Source organism: Oncorhynchus mykiss, chromosome 13 (genome assembly GCF_057628025.1).
Source record: "Oncorhynchus mykiss isolate SJ-2025 chromosome 13, ASM5762802v1, whole genome shotgun sequence".
NCBI classification, from domain to species: Eukaryota; Metazoa; Chordata; class Actinopteri; order Salmoniformes; family Salmonidae; genus Oncorhynchus; species Oncorhynchus mykiss.
In genome coordinates, this window is record NC_143034.1 from 67,410,107 (window position 1) to 67,428,808 (window position 18,702).

At 43.3% G+C, this 18,702-nt stretch overlaps 1 protein-coding gene across 6 annotated transcripts in view; it reads right to left on the reverse strand.

Moving 5' to 3' along the window:
* The window catches only part of crebbpb (CREB binding lysine acetyltransferase b), a 96,789-nt gene continuing 78,087 nt past the window's right edge, over positions 1–18,702 (reverse strand). For 3 of the 6 annotated variants that reach the window (XM_090197314.1, XM_090197313.1, XM_090197316.1), the window contains 12 exons: positions 18,081–18,161; positions 17,620–17,676; positions 16,719–16,796; positions 16,559–16,626; positions 16,238–16,388; positions 15,638–15,784; positions 6,094–6,207; positions 5,603–5,768; positions 5,204–5,371; positions 4,753–4,911; positions 4,157–4,438; positions 1–3,407 (listed from right to left, as the gene is read on the reverse strand). In XM_090197314.1, the coding sequence (XP_090053440.1) occupies positions 1,002–3,407; positions 4,157–4,438; positions 4,753–4,911; positions 5,204–5,371; positions 5,603–5,768; positions 6,094–6,207; positions 15,638–15,784; positions 16,238–16,388; positions 16,559–16,626; positions 16,719–16,796; positions 17,620–17,676; positions 18,081–18,161 (3,877 nt within the window). In that variant the 3' untranslated portion in view covers positions 1–1,001. Of the gene's footprint in view, positions 3,408–4,156; positions 4,439–4,752; positions 4,912–5,203; positions 5,372–5,602; positions 5,769–6,093; positions 6,208–15,637; positions 15,785–16,237; positions 16,389–16,558; positions 16,627–16,718; positions 16,797–17,619; positions 17,677–18,080; positions 18,192–18,702 lie in introns of all 6 variants that reach the window. The other 3 variants (XM_090197312.1, XM_090197311.1, XM_090197315.1) reach the window with 1 other exon arrangement.

Sequence of the window (18,702 nt, forward strand, 5' to 3'; positions counted from 1 at the left end):
TTGTCTGTTTGCACACAGTTTATTTAACAATATGGTATATAAGTACGAAATGAGTCATTTTTAACCAGTTTGTACAGTGATTCATTCTTCTTTTTCTGCATATTTACATTGTCAACCTGCATGATTTACAACAGTGAACAGTTTCACCTCAATTCAAGTTTAATGCAAGAGGAAAAAAGATGCACAGAACGCTCTCCAATCACAGCAAGCAGTCCAAAAGGTACAAACCCACGCCACAGTTAAGCCCGGGGAGGGGATCAAGACTTCAGATTGAAGGATAAACAAAGAAACAAAGATGTCCAACATCTGGAGGACAGAGATACTGGTTCCAAGCCAGTAGAAAAGGAACATTCCGGCAGCTGTGGATGAAGGAGCATTTGAGAGAGTCAGTTGTTCACACCTGAACGTGGTGTTTGGGTGTGCGATAGTTCCTAGCTCTATACAAATACATGAATATCCCACAAGGACTCTTCTGCAGTACGGAAAGAAAATAAGTCTCACCTAAAGGCATGTGCCCTTTTCTGAAAAATGGTACATTATAATAATAAATTAGCCAGGAATGAAGAGGGAGCAAAGATGCAAAACCTGGCACAAAAAGTTCAGACAAGATTATTTTACAATCTTCTCAACACAAAAACGCTATGATTTTTTTTTGCAAAGGTACAAAATAAAAACATTGAAAAATAAAATGAAAAGACTCGTTTTGAGAAGGTGTCATTAAAAAAAGTACATACCAGAGACATAAAACAAATAATAATACAAATTAAAACAAAATTATTTTCATGGCTGGTCTGAACCTCAAAATATGTGTTTTTTTCCCCCCATTCTCCTCTTTAAACAGCAATAATTATTCAAATTCCTCCGTTTTGTTGGAAGAAATAGCAGTCCCTTGGTTTAAGGAAAGGTTCACAGTCCTTAGGCCTCATCTCTTTACATAGCAGTCAGTACAAAAAGTTATTTGTGGAAAACCGAGAAAACCAAACAAGTCTCGTCACAAAATGCTACAATCCTTCAACAAACTTCTCGAGTGTGTCTCCTGTGGTGTCGCCCACCATATTCAAGTCATTGCTAAGCCTGCCACGGCTGGGCGTGTTGAGCTGCGGGAGCATGGCGCTCTGCTCGGGCGTGCCCATGTGTCCCTGGTCCATGGAGCCTGGCATGAGGCCGCCCAGACTGGGGTGGGGTGAGCCGGAGTGGAGGTTGGCGTGCTGGGGTGAGGGATGGGGCTGTAACCGGGGGGAGGGGCTGGAATGTGGGGGCTGCTGTGAGGGAGGGTGGGGCGACTGCACCGGGGCTGGAGACCTAACCTGATTGCCTAGGGCGTTGCCCATCGCCTGGCCAGGCAGGTGAGCTCCTCCCTGAGGCTGTCCTTGGAGCATGTGGGGCTGGGGGCTCATGGAGTTGGCCTGGGCTGGAGAGCCCATCTGCTGCTTCAGCATCTGCTGTTGCTGTTGCTGCTGGAGCATCCTCTGCTGGAGGAGGTTTTGGGCCTGGGGCCCGTCCATGCCCATGCCGGGCTGCCCCATCTGGGCCATGGGGGGGAGCTGCATGGCCCTCTGCTGCTGCATGCGGAGCTGGGAGTAGCTGGCTGCTCCTCCCTGCTGCTGGGGGAACTGGCCTGGAAGGCCCTGGGGCATGGCTCCTTGCTGTTGTTGTTGTTGCTGCTGCTGCTGCTGCATCTGTTGCATCCGGAGCAGCTGCCTGCGGTAGAGCTGGGGGTTGCCGTTGTGTGCGGCGGCGTTCATCAGCTGTTGTCCCTGTGGGCCCATGGCGGCCATACCCTGGGGGCCACCAACCTGCTGAGGGCCAGGCTGCTGCTGCTGCTGGGGGGGCATGCCCACCCCCGGCCTCTGCTGCACTGCCCCAGCCTGCATGGCAGCAGCCATGGCCTGCATCCCAGCCTGGCCTCCCAGGATCGCCTGGGGGTTCTGCTGTTGTTGTTGTTGGGGGTTCTGCTGCTGCTGCTGGCCCGGTAGTTGGCTTGCCTGGTACTTGGCCGTGCGTTGCTTGATGAAGGCGGCCATGAGGTGGGGGTTGGACTTGAGGATGTTGAGCACCTGCTGCTGCTGCTGGGGAGAGCTGGGCGACTTGAGGGTCCTCAGGAGGTCCTGCAGGGCATTGGGGGCGATGCCCCCTTGTTGCTGTGGCGTCATGCTCTGCTGCTGAGGGGGCCCCGGGGGGGGCATGTGGACCCCCGGGGGCATCTGAAGGCCGGGCTGCTGCTGCATCATGGGCCGCTGCTGCATCAACTGAGTGGAGTTTCCCTGAGCCTGTTGGGGGGCCATGGGGCCACCTTGCTGGGGTAGGCCTTGCTGCTGTTGTTGGACCGCTTGGGGGTTCTGGAGGGGGTTCTGCTGCATCCCCCCCTGGGGGCCCCACTGGCTCTGCTGCATGGCCTGCATCACTTGGGGGCCCCGGGGCCCCATCATCTGCTGCATCTGCCCTGGCCCCATCTGGCCTTGCATAGGCCCCACCATGCGGGGGTGGTTCATGGGCACACCGTTGGGCATGTTCATGTTGTAGTTCTGTTGTTGCTGCTGCTGCTGCTGCTTGGCCTTGGCCACCATCTTTATGTGCTGGGCCATCTTCAGAGCGGCCTGCGGGGACGGTTGTTGTTGTTGGGGAATCTGTTGTTGTTGGGGGGTCATGTTGGGTATGTTGGGCAGGGGCGACTGCACCTGATGTAGGGGGGAAGACTGGGGCCCCGGCTTTCCCCCTTGTGGAACCGGCGTTGGCGGCTGGCTGGTGCGCCCGTTGTTGGGAAAGCCGGGTTGTTGCTGGGCCATGCCGGCTGTCACGTTGGGGGGCGGCTGCTGCTGGGGCTGGCTGATGGGTAAGGAGGCCTGGGGGGTGTGGGTGGGTGTGCTGGGGGTCTGTCCGCCCGAGGTGGGGGTGCCGGGGGTGGCTGAGGTAGGTGGCGACGGCAGGCTCTGAGGTGCCATTCCACGCCCGGCCATAGTGGCCATTCTTCTCCTCATCATCTGAGCCTGTTGTAAGCGGTGCTGGAGCTGCTGCTGCCTCAGCTTGTGCTTGATGTTCAGACAGAAGGGCACGGGACACTTGTTCTCCTGGCAGTGTTTGGCGTGGTAGCAGCACAGGGCGATGAGCTGCTTGCACACGGGGCAGCCGCCGTTGGTCTTCCTCTTGCAACCTTTGGTGTGCTGCACCACGCGCTTCATCTTCTGGCAGGAGGGCAGCGAGCAGTTGGCGTTGCGGCACTGACAGGCGTGGACCAGGGACTGGATGCAGCGTTGGATGGAGAGGCGGCGGGATTCTTGGGGACTCTGGGAGGCCTCGCCCCCGGCACCGCCCGCTCCGTTGCTGTCGTCGTCCAGCCCGAGGCCCCACTTAACCATCTTGTGCTCGTGGCCCTTGGCAGCGTAGCAGTTGATGCATAGGTCAAAGTCCTGCGAGAGAGAAAACACCACATATCACAGTTCCACTCATAATGTTTCTATGGTTACACACTCCCAGCCCCACACACACATACCTGCACCAACTTGTTACAAATGTGATGACGTTTAATCACAAAATGTATTGAAGGTCCAGCGCTGTCAAAAAGGTGATTTTCCTGTTTTATGGATTTCCACATTATGAGGTTGGAATAAAACTGTGAAATTGTTCAAATTAGGATAACGCCCCTATTAAGAGCGGTTTGAAAAGACCACCTGACATTTCTGCCTGTTTTGGTGGGATGGAGTTTTGGCCTTCCATGGTGACATCACCAGGCGGTAAATGAGTTAATAGATTAATAAGAAAAAGCATTCCAAACCTCTCGGGCCAATAACAGCTCATTTTCAGTTTTACCCTCGCCACTCAAGCCACTCCCAGATAGCAAAAATCCTACTTGAGAAATGTATCTTTGCTAAGCTCCTTTTTTTACCATTTATATTGAAACCATCACATTAAGGTAATTCATTGTTACCCAGAAAAAATATGATAGAGATAAAAACGGCTGCATTAGACCTTTAAAATCATTTGACAATTTATCGATTATCTGGCATGAGCACACTTTTTAAGTGAAATAAACATACAATAAAATACTTCCTTTGCTTCCAGTTTAAAAAAGTGAATTGACAATATCCATGTATTACATGCTGTCGGAGCGTGTGTTGGTGTATGTGTGATGAATCAGCACCATCACCCCCTGGCTTACCTCACAGACGGTGCAGTGCCAGCGCGTCTCCACGTGGTGTTTACACTCGTTGCAGGTGTAGACGAAGCGGTCCTGGCCCTGGTTGTGCAGCTCCACCAACATACACATGGTGCTCCACTTGCACCTCCGCAGAGAGCTGAACTCCCAGTGCTTGTCCCGGGCCAGGGTGAGGAAGGCGTCACGGCCGTCCATCAGGTCGCAGGTCAGCAGGGGGTCTGGATCCATGATAGGGGGGAGGGTGTTGACCGAGGGTCCCGCGTGCAGATGGATCACAAAGAACACCTGCGGGAAAGGGTGGAGAGGGAGGTAAGAGAGGGAGACATGAGTCATCAGATTATCAGACAAAAGAGAGGACAGGAAGTCACAAGCTAGAAGTGGTTGTGTTTCAATATCCACACTAGTACACCAGTTAGAATGCAAGTTCAATGCATTGCTTCATTCTAAGTGATATGTTAGTGTTGGATCTGAGCCTCTACAGATAATGTGACCACAGAAGTCCTTACAAAACTGTGATCAACTAAAGGAGTGAGAGATGAGGAAGGTAACGGGGCTTTAGAGTGTATGTTATATGAGTGGGTGGAGTGAGTGACATCTACCTCCTTGTGTTTCTCCAGCGTGGAGTAGAGCTTCTGGGACAGGTCGTTGGCTACATTGGGCATGCCAGGCTTCTTCTTATTGGCTCGGCTCACGCTGCTCTTGTTTTTATTGGTCTTCTTGTTGTTCTTCTTCTTGGCGTTTTTGCTGTCAGCAGTGTGCTGATATGAGAGGGGGGGGGGGGGACAAAGAGCTGTTAACAGAGGCAATGGAGGACACATGGACATAAATAAATGGTAAAAGAAGAATAGGTCTGTGACGTGCTTTGACCTAGTGGCTGTCGAAAGACAGGAGGACAGACACCATCATCTGCCCTCTCCTCTGATAGGTAGACGTTTTCACAGTACTGCTTATACCAATGAAATCCTCAGAGACCTCTACAAATTCATAGGACACGGTGTCTAGGGGTCAGATTGGGTCCACTCCTCCATCATACAAAGCACTCCGTCTTACCTCGGGGGTCTCACAGGAGGCCACGTTCTCTTCCTTCTTCCTCTCCTCCTCCTCCTGCTCCAGCTCCTTGATGCTCTCCTCCAGCACGTTGGGCCAGAAGTCCCCTTCGAAGTAGGGCATCTCGTTGGCACTGGTAATACGGTCCTCCGTGGCCTGCTTGAAGATGTCCTGGAGAAAAGACGCCTGTTACTTGGACTGCACAGATGGGGCTGATGGTGTGGGACAATGCCACACTCAAAACAGCATTTAATAAGAAACGTAAGCACGGACCTAAGACAGAAGCCACTTAAAAATACAATTTCTTATTGAACCAATTCCAGACGAGTCCCTCCGAGTTCCAATCCGTTGCCTTCTGTTTGGTGCCTAATGAACACAGCCACGGTCCCCTTCATGTCTCACCTTGAAATCATGGAGGATCCTCTCTGCGAAGGCCTTCTCCAGCATCTTCCTGTACCACTCCTGCAGCCTCTTGGGCTTGGGGATCTTCTGGTCCTGCGGGTGGCAGTGGAAGATGTAGTCGTCCCCTTCACTGGGGGGGCACGCCCAGATATGACCATACACATAGCTGCATGGGACCAGGGATGGGAGGACAGATTTTAGGTTCAACGTCATGCATTTCAAGGTACTGCGACAAATATCTTGGGAATATTCTTTGTTAAGAAATTATTTCAAAATGAGTTTGCAAGATTTAGCTATTCCTAAACCTGCCTGGACACACAAACGGGTTTTACAGACATAAATGAGGCCTAGTCCTGGACTAAGAAGCATGATATTCTCCACTGAAATAGCTTTTTACTCCAAAACTAGGCTTAATCTGTGTACAGGAAACCAGCCTGGAAAAGCAGTGTAATGATTGAATGGGAGTGTTGTCACCGGTATTGAAAACCTACCCCAGTTTCTTAACGTACTCCAGGTACCCTATCAAGATCTCATGGTAGACTGCCGTCCTCAACGCCCGGGGCTTGAAGAAGTGAATACTGTCCAGATACGATATGTAAACCCGTCTGGAGAGAAGAAGACACTAGGTGTGTTACACTGACAACTATAGCTAACCTGGTTAACTAGGCCTGTTACACTGACAACTATAGCTAACCTGGTTAACCAGGCCTGTTACACTGACAACTATAGCTAACCTGGTTAACCAGGCCTGTTACACTGACAACTATAGCTAACCTGGTTAACCAGGCCTGTTACACTGACAACTATAGCTAACCTGGTTAACCAGGCCCGGAATTGCTTTTCTGGTTGGCTAGCAAGTTTCACCATCCAATTATTTCAGATGTACAGGAGTCCAAGTTTCACCCTGGTGATACGTTGGCACGAGAATTATTTGAATATGGCAAATGTTTGTCAATTATTGATTCTATCCATGCTGGGTTTTGATGGCTAGCTGAGACATGAATCCTATGTGGGAGGGCATCAGGCTTCATGCTGTCACCAGTGTATTAGGCCTAATGCGCAATTTGCCTAAATGGGTAATGGAAACACTTCAACAACTTCATTTTTATTCACAGTTATGAAAACTTAGGACACTAAAGAGGCCTTTCTACTGACTCTGAAAACACCAAAAGAAAGAAGCCCAGGGTTCCTGCTCATCTGCGTTAACGTGCCTTAGGCATGCTGTAAGGAGGCATGAGGACTGCAGATGTGGCCAGGGCAATAAATTGCAATGTCTGTACTGTCAGACGCCTAAGACAGCGCTACAGGGAGACAGGACGGACAGCTGACCGTCCTCACAGTGGCAGACCACGTGTAACAACACCTGCACAGGATCGGTACACCCGAACATCACACCTGCAGGACAGGTACAGGATGGCAACAGCAACTGCCTGAGTTACACCAGGAACGCACAATCCTTCCATCAGTGCTCAGACTGTCTGCAATAGGCTGAGAGAGGCTGGACTGAGGGCTTGTAGGCCTGTTGTAAGGCAGGTCCTCACCAGACGTCACCGGCAACAACATCGTCTATGGGCACAAACCCACTGTCGCTGGACCAGACAGCAGCGGTGTCTGTTTCACCAGGGGTGATGGTCAGATTTGCGTTTATTGTCAAAGAAATGAGCGTTACACCGAGGCCTGTACTCTGGAGCCGGATCGATTTGGAGGTGGAGTGTCCGTCATGGTCTGGGGCGATGTGTCAGCGTCACCGGACTGAGAGGGCTAGGGCCATTCCCCCCAGAAATGTCCGGGAACTTGCAGGTGCCTTGGTAGAAGAGTGGGGTAACATCTCACAGCAATAACTGGCAAATCTGGTGCAGTCCATGAGGAGGAGATGCACCGCAGTGCTTAATGCAGCTGGTGGCCAAACCAGATACTGACTGTTACTTTTGACCCCCCTCTTTGTTCAGGGACACATTATTCCATTTCTGTTAGTCACATGTCTGTGGAACTTGTTCAGTTTATATCTCAGTTGTTGAATCTTATGTTCATACAAATATTTACACATGTTAAGCTGAAAATAAACGCAGTTGACAGTGAGAGGATGCTTCTTTTTTTGCTGAGTTTATATTATCATCATCCTCGTTCTGAAGTGTAAGTTACCTGGTGTTGGGAAGGAGTGTATTACTGTTAAGAAGTGTATTATGTTGTGTTATCACTACGTTATAAAGTGTTACCTGGTGTTGGGGAAGGAGTGTATTACTGTTAAGAAGTGTATTATGTTGTGTTATCACTAAGTTATAAAGTGTTACCTGGTGTTGGGAAGGAGTGTATTACTGTTAAGAAGTGTATTATGTTGTGTTATCACTAAGTTATAAAGTGTTACCTGGTGTTGGGGAAGGAATGTATTACTGTTAAGAAGTGTATTATGTTGTGTTATCACTAAGTTATAAAGTGTTACCTGGTGTTGGGGAAGGAGTGTATTACTGTTAAGAAGTGTATTATGTTGTGTTACCACTACGTTATAATGTGTTACCTGGTGTTGGGGAAGGAGTGTATTACTGTTAAGAAGTGTATTATGTTGTGTTACCACTACATTATAAAGTGTTACCTGGTGTTGGGAAGGAGTGTATTACTGTTAAGAAGTGTATTATGTTGTGTTATCACTACGTTATAAAGTGTTACCTGGTGTTGGGGAAGGAGTGTATTACTGTTAAGAAGTGTATTATGTTGTGTTATCACTAAGTTATAAAGTGTTACCTGGTGTTGGGAAGGAGTGTATTACTGTTAAGAAGTGTATTATGTTGTGTTATCACTACGTTATAAAGTGTTACCTGGTGTTGGGGAAGGAGTGTATTACTGTTAAGAAGTGTATTATGTTGTGTTATCACTACGTTATAAAGTGTTACCTGGTGTTGGGGACGAGTGTATTACTGTTAAGAAGTGTATTATGTTGTGTTACCACTACGTTATAAAGTGTTACCTGGTGTTGGGAAGGAGTGTATTACTGTTAAGAAGTGTATTATGTTGTGTTATCACTACGTTATAAAGTGTTACCTGGTGTTGGGGAAGGAGTGTATTACTGTTAAGAAGTGTATTATGTTGTGTTATCACTAAGTTATAAAGTGTTACCTGGTGTTGGGAAGGAGTGTATTACTGTTAAGAAGTGTATTATGTTGTGTTATCACTAAGTTATAAAGTGTTACCTGGTGTTGGGGAAGGAATGTATTACTGTTAAGAAGTGTATTATGTTGTGTTATCACTAAGTTATAAAGTGTTACCTGGTGTTGGGGAAGGAGTGTATTACTGTTAAGAAGTGTATTATGTTGTGTTACCACTACGTTATAATGTGTTACCTGGTGTTGGGGAAGGAGTGTATTACTGTTAAGAAGTGTATTATGTTGTGTTACCACTACGTTATAAAGTGTTACCTGGTGTTGGGAAGGAGTGTATTACTGTTAAGAAGTGTATTATGTTGTGTTATCACTACGTTATAAAGTGTTACCTGGTGTTGGGGAAGGAGTGTATTACTGTTAAGAAGTGTATTATGTTGTGTTATCACTAAGTTATAAAGTGTTACCTGGTGTTGGGAAGGAGTGTATTACTGTTAAGAAGTGTATTATGTTGTGTTATCACTAAGTTATAAAGTGTTACCTGGTGTTGGGGAAGGAATGTATTACTGTTAAGAAGTGTATTATGTTGTGTTATCACTAAGTTATAAAGTGTTACCTGGTGTTGGGGAAGGAGTGTATTACTGTTAAGAAGTGTATTATGTTGTGTTACCACTACGTTATAATGTGTTACCTGGTGTTGGGGAAGGAGTGTATTACTGTTAAGAAGTGTATTATGTTGTGTTACCACTACGTTATAAAGTGTTACCTGGTGTTGGGGAAGGAGTGTATTACTGTTAAGAAGTGTATTATGTTGTGTTATCACTACGTTATAAAGTGTTACCTGGTGTTGGGAAGGAGTGTATTACTGTTAAGAAGTGTATTATGTTGTGTTATCACTACGTTATAAAGTGTTACCTGGTGTTGGGGAAGGAGTGTATTACTGTTAAGAAGTGTATTATGTTGTGTTATCACTAAGTTATAAAGTGTTACCTGGTGTTGGGGAAGGAGTGTATTACTGTTAAGAAGTGTATTATGTTGTGTTATCACTACGTTATAAAGTATTACCTGGTGTTGGGGAAGGAGTGTATTACTGTTAAGAAGTGTATTATGTTGTGTTACCACTACGTTATTAAGTGTTACCTGGTGTTGGGAAGGAGTGTATTACTGTTAAGAAGTGTATTATGTTGTGTTATCACTAAGTTATAAAGTGTTACCTGGTGTTGGGGAAGGAATGTATTACTGTTAAGAAGTGTATTATGTTGTGTTACCACTAAGTTATAAAGTGTTACCTGGTGTTGGGGAAGGAGTGTATTACTGTTAAGAAGTGTATTATGTTGTGTTACCACTACGTTATAAAGTGTTACCTGGTGTTGGGGAAGGAGTGTATTACTGTTAAGAAGTGTATTATGTTGTGTTATCACTAAGTTATAAAGTGTTACCTGGTGTTGGGAAGGAGTGTATTACTGTTAAGAAGTGTATTATGTTGTGTTACCACTACGTTATAAAGTGTTACCTGGTGTTGGGGAAGGAGTGTATTACTGTTAAGAAGTGTATTATGTTGTGTTATCACTACGTTATAAAGTGTTACCTGGTGTTGGGGAAGGAGTGTATTACTGTTAAGAAGTGTATTATGTTGTGTTATCACTAAGTTATAAAGTGTTACCTGGTGTTGGGAAGGAGTGTATTACTGTTAAGAAGTGTATTATGTTGTGTTATCACTACGTTATAAAGTGTTACCTGGTGTTGGGGAAGGAGTGTATTACTGTTAAGAAGTGTATTATGTTGTGTTACCACTAAGTTATAAAGTGTTACCTGGTGTTGGGGAAGGAGTGTATTACTGTTAAGAAGTGTATTATGTTGTGTTATCACTACGTTATAAAGTGTTACCTGGTGTTGGGGAAGGAGTGTATTACTGTTAAGAAGTGTATTATGTTGTGTTACCACTACGTTATAAAGTGTTACCTGGTGTTGGGGAAGGAGTGTATTACTGTTAAGAAGTGTATTATGTTGTGTTACCACTACGTTATAATGTGTTACCTGGTGTTGGGGAAGGAGTGTATTACTGTTAAGAAGTGTATTATGTTGTGTTATCACTACGTTATAATGTGTTACCTGGTGTTGGGGAAGGAGTGTATTACTGTTAAGAAGTGTATTATGTTGTGTTACCACTACGTTATAAAGTGTTACCTGGTGTTGGGGAAGGAGTGTATTACTGTTAAGAAGTGTATTATGTTGTGTTATCACTACGTTAAAGTGTTACCTGGTGTTGGGGAAGGAGTGTATTACTGTTAAGAAGTGTATTATGTTGTGTTACCACTACGTTATAAAGTGTTACCTGGTGTTGGGGAAGGAGTGTATTACTGTTAAGAAGTGTATTATGTTGTGTTATCACTACGTTATTAAGTGTTACCTGGTGTTGGGAAGGAATGTATTACTGTTAAGAAGTGTATTATGTTGTGTTATCACTAAGTTATAAAGTGTTACCTGGTGTTGGGGAAGGAGTGTATTACTGTTAAGAAGTGTATTATGTTGTGTTATCACTACGTTATAAAGTGTTACCTGGTGTTGGGAAGGAATGTATTACTGTTAAGAAGTGTATTATGTTGTGTTACCACTACGTTATAAAGTGTTACCTGGTGTTGGGAAGGAATGTATTACTGTTAAGAAGTGTATTATGTTGTGTTATCACTAAGTTATAAAGTGTTACCTGGTGTTGGGGAAGGAGTGTATTACTGTTAGGTGTATTATGTTGTGTTATCACTAAGTTATAAAGTGTTACCTGGTGTTGGGGAAGGAGTGTATTACTGTTAAGAAGTGTATTATGTTGTGTTACCACTACGTTATAAAGTGTTACCTGGTGTTGGGGAAGGAATGTATTACTGTTAAGAAGTGTATTATGTTGTGTTACCACTAAGTTATAAAGTGTTACCTGGTGTTGGGGAAGGAGTGTATTACTGTTAAGTGTATAATGTTGTGTTATCACTACGTTATAAAGTGTTACCTGGTGTTGGGGAAGGAGTGTATTACTGTTAAGAAGTGTATTATGTTGTGTTATCACTAAGTTATAAAGTGTTACCTGGTGTTGGGGAAGGAGTGTATTACTGTTAAGAAGTGTATTATGTTGTGTTATCACTACGTTATAAAGTGTTACCTGGTGTTGGGGACGAGTGTATTACTGTTAAGAAGTGTATAATGTTGTGTTATCACTAAGTTATAAAGTGTTACCTGGTGTTGGGGAAGGAGTGTATTACTGTTAAGAAGTGTATTATGTTGTGTTATCACTAAGTTATAAAGTGTTACCTGGTGTTGGGGAAGGAGTGTATTACTGTTAAGAAGTGTATTATGTTGTGTTATCACTACGTTATTAAGTGTTACCTGGTGTTGGGGAAGGAGTGTATTACTGTTAAGTGTATTATGTTGTGTTATTACTAAGTTATAAAGTGTTACCTGGTGTTGGGGAAGGAGTGTATTACTGTTAAGAAGTGTATTATGTTGTGTTACCACTACGTTATAATGTGTTACCTGGTGTTGGGGAAGGAGTGTATTACTGTTAAGAAGTGTATTATGTTGTGTTACCACTACGTTATAAAGTGTTACCTGGTGTTGGGGAAGGAGTGTATTACTGTTAAGAAGTGTATTATGTTGTGTTATCACTACGTTATAAAGTATTACCTGGTGTTGGGGAAGGAGTGTATTACTGTTAAGAAGTGTATTATGTTGTGTTATCACTAAGTTATAAAGTGTTACCTGGTGTTGGGGAAGGAGTGTATTACTGTTAAGAAGTGTATTATGTTGTGTTATCACTACGTTATAAAGTGTTACCTGGTGTTGGGGAAGGAGTGTATTACTGTTAAGAAGTGTATTATGTTGTGTTATCACTACGTTATAAAGTATTACCTGGTGTTGGGGAAGGAGTGTATTACTGTTAAGAAGTGTATTATGTTGTGTTACCACTACGTTATAAAGTGTTACCTGGTGTTGGGGAAGGAGTGTATTACTGTTAAGAAGTGTATTATGTTGTGTTATCACTACGTTATAAAGTGTTACCTGGTGTTGGGGAAGGAGTGTATTACTGTTAAGTGTATAATGTTGTGTTATCACTACGTTATAAAGTGTTACCTGGTGTTGGGAAGGAGTGTATTACTGTTAAGAAGTGTATTATGTTGTGTTACCACTAAGTTATAAAGTGTTACCTGGTGTTGGGGAAGGAGTGTATTACTGTTAAGAAGTGTATTATGTTGTGTTACCACTACGTTATAAAGTGTTACCTGGTGTTGGGGAAGGAGTGTATTACTGTTAAGAAGTGTATTATGTTGTGTTATCACTACGTTATAAAGTGTTACCTGGTGTTGGGAAGGAGTGTATTACTGTTAAGAAGTGTATTATGTTGTGTTATCACTACGTTATAAAGTGTTACCTGGTGTTGGGGAAGGAGTGTATTACTGTTAAGAAGTGTATTATGTTGTGTTATCACTAAGTTATAAAGTGTTACCTGGTGTTGGGGAAGGAGTGTATTACTGTTAGGTGTATTATGTTGTGTTATCACTACGTTATAAAGTGTTACCTGGTGTTGGGGAAGGAGTGTATTACTGTTAAGAAGTGTATTATGTTGTGTTACCACTACGTTATAAAGTGTTACCTGGTGTTGGGGAAGGAGTGTATTACTGTTAAGAAGTGTATTATGTTGTGTTATCACTACGTTATAATGTGTTACCTGGTGTTGGGGAAGGAGTGTATTACTGTTAAGAAGTGTATTATGTTGTGTTATCACTACGTTATAAAGTGTTACCTGGTGTTGGGGAAGGAGTGTATTACTGTTAAGAAGTGTATTATGTTGTGTTATCACTACGTTATAAAGTGTTACCTGGTGTTGGGGAAGGAGTGTATTACTGTTAAGAAGTGTATTATGTTGTGTTATCACTACGTTATAAAGTGTTACCTGGTGTTGGGGAAGGAGTGTATTACTGTTAAGAAGTGTATTATGTTGTGTTATCACTACGTTATAAAGTGTTACCTGGTGTTGGGGAAGGAGTGTATTACTGTTAAGAAGTGTATTATGTTGTGTTATCACTACGTTATAAAGTGTTACCTGGTGTTGGGGAAGGAGTGTATTACTGTTAAGAAGTGTATTATGTTGTGTTATCACTACGTTATAATGTGTTACCTGGTGTTGGGGAAGGAGTGTATTACTGTTAAGAAGTGTATTATGTTGTGTTATCACTACGTTATAAAGTGTTACCTGGTGTTGGGGAAGGAGTGTATTACTGTTAAGAAGTGTATTATGTTGTGTTATCACTACGTTATAAAGTGTTACCTGGTGTTGGGGAAGGAGTGTATTACTGTTAAGTGTATTATGTTGTGTTATCACTACGTTATAAAGTGTTACCTGGTGTTGGGGACGAGTGTATTACTGTTAAGAAGTGTATTATGTTGTGTTACCACTACGTTATAAAGTGTTACCTGGTGTTGGGGAAGGAGTGTATTACTGTTAAGAAGTGTATTATGTTGTGTTATCACTAAGTTATAAAGTGTTACCTGGTGTTGGGGAAGGAGTGTATTACTGTTAAGAAGTGTATTATGTTGTGTTACCACTACGTTATTAAGTGTTACCTGGTGTTGGGGAAGGAGTGTATTACTGTTAAGTGTATTATGTTGTGTTATCACTAAGTTATAAAGTGTTACCTGGTGTTGGGGAAGGAGTGTATTACTGTTAAGTGTATTATGTTGTGTTATCACTACGTTATAAAGTGTTACCTGGTGTTGGGGACGAGTGTATTACTGTTAAGAAGTGTATTATGTTGTGTTATCACTAAGTTATAAAGTGTTACCTGGTGTTGGGGAAGGAGTGTATTACTGTTAAGTGTATTATGTTGTGTTATCACTACGTTATAAAGTGTTACCTGGTGTTGGGGACGAGTGTATTACTGTTAAGAAGTGTATTATGTTGTGTTACCACTACGTTATAAAGTGTTACCTGGTGTTGGGGAAGGAATGTATTACTGTTAAGAAGTGTATTATGTTGTGTTACCACTAAGTTATAAAGTGTTACCTGGTGTTGGGGAAGGAGTGTATTACTGTTAAGAAGTGTATTATGTTGTGTTACCACTACGTTATAAAGTGTTACCTGGTGTTGGGGAAGGAGTGTATTACTGTTAAGAAGTGTATTATGTTGTGTTATCACTACGTTATAAAGTGTTACCTGGTGTTGGGGAAGGAGTGTATTACTGTTAAGAAGTGTATTATGTTGTGTTATCACTACGTTATAAAGTGTTACCTGGTGTTGGGGAAGGAGTGTATTACTGTTAAGAAGTGTATTATGTTGTGTTACCACTACGTTATAAAGTGTTACCTGGTGTTGGGGAAGGAGTGTATTACTGTTAAGAAGTGTATTATGTTGTGTTATCACTAAGTTATAAAGTGTTACCTGGTGTTGGGGAAGGAGTGTATTACTGTTAAGAAGTGTATTATGTTGTGTTATCACTACGTTATAAAGTATTACCTGGTGTTGGGGAAGGAGTGTATTACTGTTAAGAAGTGTATTATGTTGTGTTACCACTACGTTATAAAGTGTTACCTGGTGTTGGGGAAGGAGTGTATTACTGTTAAGAAGTGTATTATGTTGTGTTATCACTACGTTATAAAGTGTTACCTGGTGTTGGGGAAGGAGTGTATTACTGTTAGGTGTATTATGTTGTGTTACCACTACGTTATAATGTGTTACCTGGTGTTGGGGAAGGAGTGTATTACTGTTAAGAAGTGTATTATGTTGTGTTATCACTACGTTATAAAGTGTTACCTGGTGTTGGGGAAGGAGTGTATTACTGTTAAGAAGTGTATTATGTTGCGTTATCACTAAGTTATAAAGTGTTACCTGGTGTTGGGGAAGGAGTGTATTACTGTTAGGTGTATTATGTTGTGTTACCACTACGTTATAAAGTGTTACCTGGTGTTGGGGAAGGCGCACTCGGAACCGTACTCCTGGACGTGCATACCAAAGAAACACACGTCCACACCGTCAATCTCCTCAAAGGCAAAAAGTGCTTTGGTTCTGTAAGGGAAGGTCTCCTGCATTTCACCCGAGTCCACAAACCTGGGGAGACAAACACAGTTAATCAATTCATTAGTGAATGAAACATTTATATAGTGCTTTTACTAGTAAGGGAGAAATCTCCACATCCACAACCACAGGGAACGTCACTCATCATTAACGGTGTAGACGCCTTCTGCCACAGAATCTCCTCAGCACTATCAAGAACACTACCGCGCCATCGCTTTCCAACCAAGGTGCATGAACAAAGGAGCAAACTGAAGATGAAAAACATATTGGAGCAACTCTTGGAAGACAACTTTATTAGAACAATCCTCAATGAACATCTTTCTCAACATGTTGAATAAACTGGTTTTAAAAGTATTGATAAGGGGTCATTTCACTGTTGGAGCAGCTGCAGTCCTTCCTTACCTAGATTTCATGTTCAATAAACTGGTTTTAAAAGTATTGATAAGGGGTCATTTCACTGTTGGAGCAGCTGCAGTCCTTCCTTACCTAGATTTCATGCCAGGTTTGATTTCAACATTTTTGTCGGAGCTAGCCACCACCCGTACAAACACCTCCCCGGCCTCAGGGTGGTTCTGTCTCTTCAAGTACTTATTCACCCGGTCCTCGATGTACATGCCCAACCTCGTCGTCTGTAGCCCTGCGAGACAGATACCATCAAATAGTTCAGTTGTCCTACAGGTTATACAGATGCAGGTCATATCAAACCTCACATCCTCATTACCAGTTACTGAAATAACTTCCATCACACGTCTACAATGGTGGATCCACTCGGATCGCCACAATTATTCAACACAATCTCCAACTTACTTTTGGCAGCGAACTTGTTCTCTTTCCTCGTCTTGCCGGACTTCTTCAGACAGATGTCGCAAATGAAGCTGAGGGAAAGTGGAAGTGTCAAATAGACAGTCAGAAACAGTGATCAGAAGACACACGGGCCGTTTGTCTGTTCAGGGTACATGAGGCTTACCCCGATGGCCAGATGACATCATAATGCAGCACACAGATCTGGTGCATCTTCCGTCCACAGTCTTTACATTCAACAAACCTGTGTGAGGAGAGAGAGAAGGCTGGTCAGGGAAGGTACACCAACACCTCGGTCTCCAAGAAGAGACTTGCTTGTTCACAGATACTGCAGAGTGGGTAATAGATACAACAGTTGACTGACATATGGGCGTGAGACAAAATACTAATGCGTTGGACAACTGTATGTACAAGAGTTGGGGGTCAATTCAGGAAGTGACTTCAATTCATTAAAATTCACGATTGAAATGGAATTGATCCCGAACCTTGGTATACACCCTTTAAAAATGTAGTGGAAAATGTCATTGACTGATAGTAATGAATCTAGTTACATAAAATATCAGTTAGAATTGTCACCTAATTCAAAACACTTTTGCAGCCACCATTGCCCATGTACTTGGGGAGGTCATCTCACGCTCCGTGATCGAATGGGAAAAGCGAGGGACAGGTGCAAGAGACAAGGCTCATACACTATTCACCATCAATGGTTATTCATTTTCATGTCTTTGTTTGACAGATCTCTCAGCTCAGGACAATACTTTCATCCTCCGGTATTTTAAATGCAGTGTATCCACTTGTGTGGCTGATTAGTGTTTTTAAATGGTCCAAATAAAGCCAGTACTGTGATGCATACTGTACATACTGTGATGCATACTGTACATACTGTGATGCATACTGTGATGCATACTGTGATGCATACTGTGATGCATACTGTGATGCATACTGTGATGCATACTGTACATGACGGCTCATCGCCAACGGATTTAGAAGCTTTAAAGCAGAATGAAAAGGGCTAAATCCCCATCAAACGTAAACAGTTTGAGACGGTAAGGTACACCAATACTCACGGTTCTGGATCCAACATGTCATTTTTCTTCTTTTCAAACTGGTCTTTAGATATCATACTGGAGGACAGAGAGACAACGGACGACCAGTTAGAATCAGTTCTGATACTCTACAGCCAACGCCCCCAACACGCAGCCCACTCATATGAATACAGATTCCCTTTTTTCATAAGCTTTGACTATAATTAGCTAAGCCTACCACTTCTGGACCAGTATTTATAATCATGGACTAATGATATCCACTAAGGAAAGATGGAATCAGTGGAGACTTAAGGGTGGTTACATCCACTAACAAAATGTTCACTTAGTCATGTATTGATGAAAATTCAAGTTAAGTGAAAGTTAGGATTGGTAAAAAATATAAAAACTACAGAACTAATCCAAATCAAACAGAGCATTGTTTCCCAGTGTTTTTTCAATGTATTGACATGAAAACGTTACCACAGATTCCACCACGAACTTACGTCTGTGGCTGTGCCGGGTCGTCTCCCAGGGTGACGCTATTGCCCTGGATCTCGTTGAAGCACTTCTCACAGAAGTGATACCTGTCGGCAACAAGGCCATATTTGGGTGAGCTAGAGCGGGCACACAGTAGCAGAAGCACAGGGAAAGTTGGCAAGCCGGCACACGTGTGGCAGAATGAGTTGCGGAAATGGTTGTCAGAATGGCACAATGGGTGGCAGAATGGCAGAGCATAACACAGGCAGAGGACAGAGGACAGAGACAAGAGGACAGAAAGACAGGACAGAGACAAGATGACAGAAAGACAGGACAGAGACAAGAGGAAAGAAAGACAGAGGACAGAAAGACAGGACAGAGACAAGAGGACAGGGCAGAGTGAAGGTAGAACACAGGTTAGTCACCATGAGAATGGTCATGACAGTCATTCACACATCTTCTTATACAAGCATACTGAAATGACACAGGAACACTAACCATGTTGATGGGAGGAACATGAATGTTAACATAAGCAAAGTAAATCATTAGTACATCTGAATATCCATACTACTAAGTATAACCACTTCGCTGAACTACTAGGTTCCACTACTTCTCCACGTAAAGCTTTAGTAATGCGCAGGCATATGA